The sequence below is a fragment of the Pholcus phalangioides genome, unplaced genomic scaffold (assembly GCF_987345545.1).
Source record: "Pholcus phalangioides strain wild (caught in Gottingen) unplaced genomic scaffold, Ppha-v1.0 ptg000015l_1, whole genome shotgun sequence".
NCBI lineage: Eukaryota > Metazoa > Arthropoda > Arachnida > Araneae > Pholcidae > Pholcus > Pholcus phalangioides.
Window position 1 is genome coordinate 89,102,215 of NW_028301608.1, and position 8,926 is coordinate 89,111,140.

Below are 8,926 nucleotides of genomic sequence, written 5' to 3' on the forward strand. Positions count from 1 at the left end.
ATTTGAAAAGTATTTTTGTGGATGAATGCAAAATGTTTTATTTCTAAAAACATTTTTGTGGATGAATGCAAAATTTTTTATTTGAAAAAAAAAATTTTGTTGATGAATGCAAATTGTTTATGTTTAAAATATTTTTGTTGACGAATGCAAAATTTTTTATTTGAAAAATATTTTTGTTGATGAATGCAAAATTTTTTATTTGAAAAATATTTTTGTTGACGAATGCAAAATTTTTTATTTGAAAAATATTTTTGTTGACGAATGCAAAATTTTTTATTTGAAAAATATTTTTGTTGATGAATGCAAATTGTTTCTATTTAAAATATTTTTGTTGACGAATGCAAACTTTTTTATTTGAAAAAATATTTTTGTTGATGAATGAGGATGAAATTTTTATTTTTGTTTCTGACGATGAGTGCAACCTTTTTTTTTTTAATCAAAACAAATGTTTTGGGAATGAATACAAAATTCTCAACGTGAATTATTTATTTTTTCGAATAAATGCAAAATTTCGATTTTTTTTTTTTTTTTTGCGAAATTTCGATTTTTTGTTTGCATAATCTACATATCTATAACTATCACAGTTCAATTTCTCTCTACTAAGAGATCACTTTTTCACGCTTTGACTTTAATTTTAAAAATAATAGTAAAATTTCCATTTCTTTCGTACAGGCTCGTTAACCCCCCTATACAACAAATTGATATTTCTTACTATAGCTCCACATTCCACTGAGATTCTTTGTTGGGTATTTTCGTACCGTATGAATGATATTACGATCTACAGCCTTTTTTTTTTTGAGACATCGGTTGCTAAGCAACGACAAATTAAAATAAGAATTTGCTCAGCACTATCAGCACTAATCTTTTGTGTTTGAATCAGTTTTTTGATTTCCCTCATGATTCCGCCGTAATTCCCCCTGTGACGTAACTGAGCATCCGATAAACTAGTTGGGTCTATTTTCGAATAAAGTCAGTCCAATTGATCCATTCTGTACGTGCGAGGTTCTATTTATTGCCTTCGGAATTTTTCACTCGTGAAAAACCAATTCGCGAGTTATGAGCCATGTAGTTTTTGTCCTTAATAAGTTACCTATTACAGTCGATAATTCGAAGCTCGAGGGAACAGCAAAAAATTTTAAATCATCGAAAATTCGTATTATCCAAATTATTAATACATGATAAAATTTTTCACAAAAAGTAAAAAATTCTTGATAAGTATAAAAAATGTATTGAATGCGATCACTTACTGAGCTAGTTTCTTCGTTGTTGCATCTATTGTTTGTACAAAACGTAAATGATCACGAAAACGATTTCGTTTTTGAAATTGTGATTTTCATTTGTTTTCTTTTGGGTGCTCTTAAACATTGTAGATAACCTTCAAGTTGATTTAAAGAATGAAAGATGCAAGTATTGAACTTCAACAGCCTTTATTTTTCCAGCATGTCCAATGCCTCTGCAAGTTTTAGAATATGGATCTGTGTTGTGCTTTCTTACATATGTTTTCGTCATCTTCACAAGAAGATTCAATATATATTGTTGCTGCGTAATAATAATAATAGTAAAAAAGAAGAAGAAGAAAAGTAAGGAGAGAGCAGAGGTCAAAAAGGTGACGAGAGCTCCCCTCCCGTCCCCAGGGAGAGAGAGAGAAAAAAAAAAGCGTTTTTATGAGTGTGACAGTGTGTGTGTGAGTGAGTATGAGTTGAGACCTCGAGCTGGTCAATTGTACAACGATTCCCTCGATCGGGATTTCGTGCGAGTTCATTTGTTATATTTGTGAATTAAAATTATCGTAAAATTATTAAAAAGTGTTTACAGTCCACTTCTTTCGAGTGAGTTATCGTACATCTGGTCCGTCTCATACGGAGACTAACTGTGAAAAATGTCGTTCAAATCGGAGAAGACGTCTGAGGAGCGAGTTTGTTTTCGTTGAGTTCTTGTGTGACCACGAAAGAATTGTGAGTGGTGCTAACATAATTCGGAATACGTAACTTTCATCGTCAAAATGTTCGCTGGAGCAAAAAAGCAGGACTTAATCCAAGTTGCTCAGGACCTTGGAGAAATAGTCATCGAGAATGCGAAGGTGAGTGAGTTAAAAGAACTTATTTTGCAAAATCAAGCTTGTGTAAAAGATCCCGACTTTGTAAAAGATTATCTAGCCACAATAATAGCGGATAGAAAGTCAGAGGAACTAAGAGAGGTTGAATTAGAACGCATAAAATTAGAGCGCGTCAAAACAGAATTAGAGTTAGTTAGAGTACGAGTAGAATTAAATTGTGACGGCACTGAACATAATAAAACAGAAGTAAAGGAAGACACGATTGAATCTCTTATTAAAAGTGTGAGAACTCTAACTGTTAGAGTACCCCATCAGCCAGAAGGTTGGGGGTATTTCTTCGCATCAATTGAAAGAGCATTTAACACAAAAAAAGTGCCAGAGAAATTTGTCAGAAATTTTATTGAATTTGTTGGGTGAAAAGGCAACCAACGTTTTGTCTCACACAAGCGATAATGAACTGTCAAATTATGATAAGGTAAAAGAAATTATTTTACGAGAGTATGAGCCTACACCGCAGGTTTGTCTAGAGAATTTTCGAAGGGCTCATCGTAATAATGAAACGCATGTGCAATTTGCGTCGAGGTTAAAAACGAGTTTCGATTACTATCTGAAGCTCAGAGGAGTGTCAGATTTTGACACATTAAAAGACCTCATTGTTGCAGATAAGTTGTTTGAGACATTAGATAGAGAAACTGCTTCTCATATTAGTGTGAGGCAAGGAGAAAAATGGTTTCGACCGCTTGAATTAGCTAAAGAGAGCGACATATATTTTGCTTCACGAGGTAGATCTCTCACTGAGAGCAATAGTGGGTTTCAAAAACAGCGAGGAAATTTCCACTTAAAAAATAATAAAAATGTGTCAAAGGTGTTTCTCTCGGATTCAAAAGACTCATTATGCGTACAATGCGGAATTGAAACTCACGCATTGTACAAGTGTTCTGATTACAGAAGCAAATCAGTGGACGAGAGAATTAAAATTGTAAAAAGTAATAATTTGTGCTTCAATTGTCTGTCATCTTCCCATGGGGTGAAAAAATGCAGGTCAAGGTTCTCTTGCCCGAAGTGCAATAAAAGACACCACGTGACCCTGCATTTCCCCCGCGAAGAAGAAACTGTTGTTGCTGCTCCTGCAGGAAGAACGGAGATGACACATTCTCCCCCGAGCAATATAACGACGCCGAAACAGCACAATGCCAACCCCATAACAGCCACCAGCTGCATGGGAAACAAACAAAAAAAGACAGTTTTACTTAGTACAGCGAGATGCCTTGTAAAAGATAAGGATGGTCAATACCACAATGGTAGAGCGCTGCTAGATGGGGGCTCTATGTCGAACTTTGTAACCAGAAAGTTTGCAGAGAAACTTGAGTTGAAGAAAGAAAAAATAAATCTTGTTGTATCTTGCTTAAACGGGGCGTCAATGCCAATCAAGGGATGCGTGAGAGCCTCTCTCGCTAATAAAAGAAAGGACTATGAGAGGGAATTGGACTTCTTGATAGTGGAGAAAATAACAAATAGCACTCCCTCCCAAAAGCTAGAAGTGTCTATTGAGGGGGTGAGGGACGTAAATTTAGCTGATCCAGAATTTAACAAACCAGGACAGATAGATATATTGTTGGGAGCTGAAATATTTTATGAACTATTATTGACAGGACAAATTTCTCCTAGTGGCACCGATTTAATTCTACAAAATACAATATTCGGGTACGTTGTAAGTGGCGCATTATCCACTAAAGAGAAACAAACAATACATTGTGGACTAGTTCAACAAGAGAACTTGAATAAAACAATGCAAAAATTTTGGGAAATTGAAAGTGTTGGAGAAAAGCCAGTGGTATCAAAGGACAACGAAATTTGTGAAACCCATTACGAGGAGACTCATATGAGAGACAATAAGGGGCAGTATATAATCACCATGCCTCTCAAGGAGGATCCCGGGTGCCTTGGAGAGTCCAAGAGTATGGCGTTAAAACAACTAAACTCTCTGTGGAATCGGTTAGAGAGAGACAAAAATTATCAGGCATTATACAAAGATTTTCTCAAAGAATATCTAGAACTTGGACATATGAGTGAGGTGAATGAGACCACAGAGCCAAAGGTCACATATTACATGCCCCATCACGGTGTATACCGTCCTGATAAAACGACAACAAAACTACGAACTGTTTTTAATGCTTCCACGATTACCACAAAGGGCAATTCTTTGAATTCTCTTCAGTATAACGGAGGAGTGATCCAAGAGGATCTTTTTTCAATAATGATCCGATTTAGGAAGCACGAGTTTGCTTTCATTGCGGACATCGAAAAGATGTACCGAATGATAAAAATTCATCCGAGTCAAAAAAGCCTTCAAAGAATTTTGTGGAAGGAAGGCAAGAACGAGCCCATAAAAATTTATGAGTTATCAACTGTAACTTACGGGACAGTGAGCGCACCGTTTCTCGCCATGAGAACCTTGAAACAACTCGCACAGGATGAAGGAAACAACTTTCCTCTAGCGGCTTCTGTCCTAACCAGTGATTTTTATATGGATGACGTCCTATCCGGGGCACCAACCTTGCTGGAAGCGAAAGAGCTTCAACAGCAACTGATAGGCATCCTCAATACTGCAGGCATGAAGCTGCATAAGTGGTGCGGAAATAATCCAGCGCTCATTCCAAAATTATTTTCAGATTGTGATTATACCTTTTCCGACCCAAGTGAAATAAAGGCTTTGGGAATTTCCTGGAAGCCAAGTGAAGATTGCTTTTCTTTCAGTGTGAAAGCTGACAGCAATACAGTATTCACCAAACGGAATGTTCTATCTACCATCGCAAGACTTTTTGATCCACTGGGATTGATAGGACCTGTGGTATCAAAAGCAAAAATTTTCATGCAGAAACTGTGGCTTCTGAAAATTGACTGGAATGATCCACTTCCAGCAAAGGAGGCACAAGAGTGGCACGAGTTCATCGAATCTCTTCTGTCTATAAATAACCTAAAAATAGATAGATGTATTTTGATATCTGAGCCAACTACGATCGAGATTCATGGGTTTGCAGATGCCTCTGAATCTGCATACGGGGCTGTTATCTATTGCAAGTCTACTTCATCTACCGGACGCGTGAGAGTAAAAATGGTTTCGAGCAAATCAAGAGTAGCTCCAATTAAACGTACAACTATTCCGCGGTTGGAACTGTGCGCGGCAGTGTTACTAGCTAAGTTGATGAAGAGTATAAAAGCTTCACTGAAGCTCGACGTTTCAGCAGTGTATTTGTGGAGTGATTCTATGATTGTGCTGTCTTGGATCCAGAAAGAACCACATCTTCTGAAAACGTTCTTGGCAAATCGTGTAGCTACAATACAGGAACTAACAACTGTGCAACAATGGAGACATGTTTCATCCGAAGAAAATCCCGCAGATCTCATTTCCAGAGGTCTAGCTCCAGAGAGACTGGAACAAAGTGTTTTATGGTGGAACGGTCCAAAGTTTCTTATGGACAGTGAATACCCAAACAGAACGATCCCGTCAGCGGTCATACAAGATGACTTTCAGCGTGAATTCAAAATTTGCAGTATGAGTGACAATATTTGTGATATACAAACTTTTAGTGTTTCAGTTCGATCATTTATCAGTGATTTTTTGAATCTTAGTAATGTGTATATTAAGATTGTTCGTATTTTGAGTTTCATTTTTAGGTTTCTTAATAATTGTAAAAACAAGAAAAAATATAGTCCTTTAGATGCTGAAGAAATCAATAATGCTGAGCTGCATCTCGTGAAATTGATTCAAGGTGAGGAGTTCAAACCAGAACTCAAAGGTCTGAAAGAAAAAGGTAAGGTCCCTTTCGACAGTCCGATAAAAAGTTTGAATCCTTTTGTGGACGAAAAAGGAATCTTGAGAGTTGGTGGCCGATTAAATAATAGTACACTGGGCTATAATCAGAAGTTTCCTATTCTATTGCCCACAAAACACCGATTAACCAAGTTGATTGTTGTACATTATCATAATAAGTATCTGCATTTAGGGCCACAAGCATTATTGAATCAACTCAGACAAAAGTTTTGGGTTATAAATGGTAAAAGTGTATGTAGAAAAATTGTTCATGATTGCATTGTGTGCTTTAAAGCTAAACCTATAACGGCTCAACAAATTATGGGTGTTTTACCTAAGGATCGTGTAACGAGAGATTTTGCATTCAACATTTCTGGTGTTGATTTTTGTGGACCCTTTTCTATAAAGTACAAAAATCAAAGAAAGGGTACCTTGAATAAAATATATGTGTGTATTTTTGTATGTTTAGTGACGAAAGCGATCCATCTGGATATTGTTACTGATCTTACCACTGCTGCATTTATTGCAACTCTTAAAAGGTTCACTTCTCGAAGAGGAAAGTGTGTTAAGTTGTATTCAGATAATGCAAAAAATTTTGTGGGAGCAAATGTTGAGCTCAAAAAGTTATACAACCTTGTAGCTCAACCAGATGAGGACCTTGCTGGCTATTTATCCTCGGATGGCATAGATTGGAAATTCATTCCTCCCCGAACACCAAACTTCGGTGGTCTCTGGGAAGCAGGAGTGAAATCTTGCAAATACCACTTAAAACGAACCATCGGCCAGACAAGGCTCACTTACGAAGAATTTCTTACTGTTTTGACTCAAATAGAAGGAGTCCTAAATTCTAGACCAATATCTGCCATGTCAGAAGACCCAAATGACTTGGAGGCCCTAACACCTGGTCATTTTCTTATTGGAAGACCGATCACTTCACTTCCAGAACCAGAGTTGACTTCGGTGCCAGAAAATCGGCTTAACCGATGGCAACAAACAACGAAATTCGTACAAGTCATTTGGAAAAGGTGGCATCGAGAATATTTGAGTACATTACAGCAACGGAATAAGTGGTTCTTCGAAAAGGAAAACGTAAAAATAGGTGACATGGTCATTGTTAAAGAGGATAATTTACCTCCTTGTAAATGGTCTATAGGTCGAATTACGGAAACATATCCTGGCAAACAGGATAACAAGATTAGAGTGGTTGCTGTGAAAACGGCTTCAGGCACATATAAGCGACCAATTTCAAAATTGTGTATTTTACCTATGGAAAGTTAATGTAAATATCGTATATTATGCTTTATTATGTATCGGAAAGTGTTAATTTATAATGTAATTGAGTGTGTCAATTTTCTTTATTCTGTGTATTTAGTTAAAATTTGTATTTGTTCAGGTTTTGATATGATCAGTTTTATATATTATTACATTATAATTGCAATTGGTTGAATGTTCAAGGAACATTGCAACGCCCGGCGGTATGTTGCTGCGTAATAATAATAATAGTAAAAAAGAAGAAGAAGAAAAGTAAGGAGAGAGCAGAGGTCAAAAAGGTGACGAGAGCTCCCCTCCCGTCCCCAGGGAGAGAGAGAGAAAAAAAAAAGCGTTTTTATGAGTGTGACAGTGTGTGTGTGAGTGAGTATGAGTTGAGACCTCGAGCTGGTCAATTGTACAACGATTCCCTCGATCGGGATTTCGTGCGAGTTCATTTGTTATATTTGTGAATTAAAATTATCGTAAAATTATTAAAAAGTGTTTACAGTCCACTTCTTTCGAGTGAGTTATCGTACATATATATGTGACTTTATTTTCTATTTCTTCACAAATGTCCGCATTCGTAAGTCGATCACATTTTTTTCTCTAGAGGTGAAAAAGCCTGTGAAACTCGTTTACACATTGTGGAAATTGTTACTAGGGTACATTGATATTCCAAACTGAACAATAATACTAGAAAGACATGAATTTTCAAAACATTTTACCAGGCAGTAAACTAGGATTTTCACTCCAGCTAATGTGATGACCGTCATCTAAGATCTGGGAAAACTCTAGCTGCCAATGGAAAGGCAAAAACAAGTGTGTGGAACTGACAACGGAATCATTGCTTCTTACATAGAACCCAAACATAATTCAGGTCTTGTCGATAGTAACTTTTTCAATGCGCCAATGGGCCGTCTACGCGTTTATATTATGGAAAAGATCAGTCAACTCATGGAAGAGAATAAGGATGACTCTGAAAGTTGGCCAGAAATTCAAAGAAAAGAGAAATTTTGCAAATGACATATCTGGATTAAAATTCGAATTATCAAAATCGAAAAACATCGAACCGAACAGGTGATTTCAGCATTAAATTAAATAGTAAACTTAAGGAAGAATTACTAAAATTCGAATTATCTAAAAATATCGAAATAGGCAAACTAAGTTCGAATTATCCAGAAAAAGATCCCAAACTATCCGACTTTGATACTTTCATCTGTGTTACCTTGGGAATTTATAACTCGGAAAAAAATTGATTCGTGAGTTATAAAAGCTATAAATTTTGTTCTTTGTAACCACTTGTACAACCACTCTTAATGAAATTCACCAAAAAAGTGCTATTTATGTAAGGAGCAGAGAAAGTAATTAAACCTCAATATGGTTTTGAAGATTGTTAATTTATCTCAACACAGTAATTTTTTTTAGCATTAATTGGACAGGGATTTCAAGTTCGAAGCGCATCCAAGTCTAAATCGTATTCGATCCTTGACTAATTGAACCCTAGGGGAATGCGTTAACTTCTTCTAACAAGGTATATGGTAAACCAATTTTTTTTCCTATGTCCAGACAGTTCGTGAAGTGCTCTAATTTTGGGAGTTCACTGTAACATATACAGATACCACAATGCCTAAAAATCATGTTTAAATCATTAGTTTCTCTAATTACACTATGTCACACGATTTTTCTACTTGGTTAAGACAGAACAGATTTTCCAATGATTTACTATTAAAAAGACTGAATACAGCAATTTTATGCTTTAAACTTTCGTTTTGTGGTGAGGGGAACGATATTTGTGTGAATCGGTC

At 36.2% G+C, this 8,926-nt stretch overlaps 1 protein-coding gene across 1 annotated transcript; it reads left to right on the top strand.

Moving 5' to 3' along the window:
* Positions 1–2,002: 2,002 nt before the first annotated feature.
* On the top strand, positions 2,003–7,148 carry LOC149076983 (uncharacterized). Its single transcript, XM_089242316.1, has 4 exons — positions 2,003–2,080; positions 2,478–5,563; positions 5,735–5,871; positions 6,340–7,148. The coding sequence occupies exons 1-4, from the start codon at positions 2,003–2,005 to the stop codon at positions 7,146–7,148; spliced, it is 4,110 nt and encodes a 1,369-aa protein (XP_089098442.1).
* Positions 7,149–8,926: the final 1,778 nt, after the last annotated feature.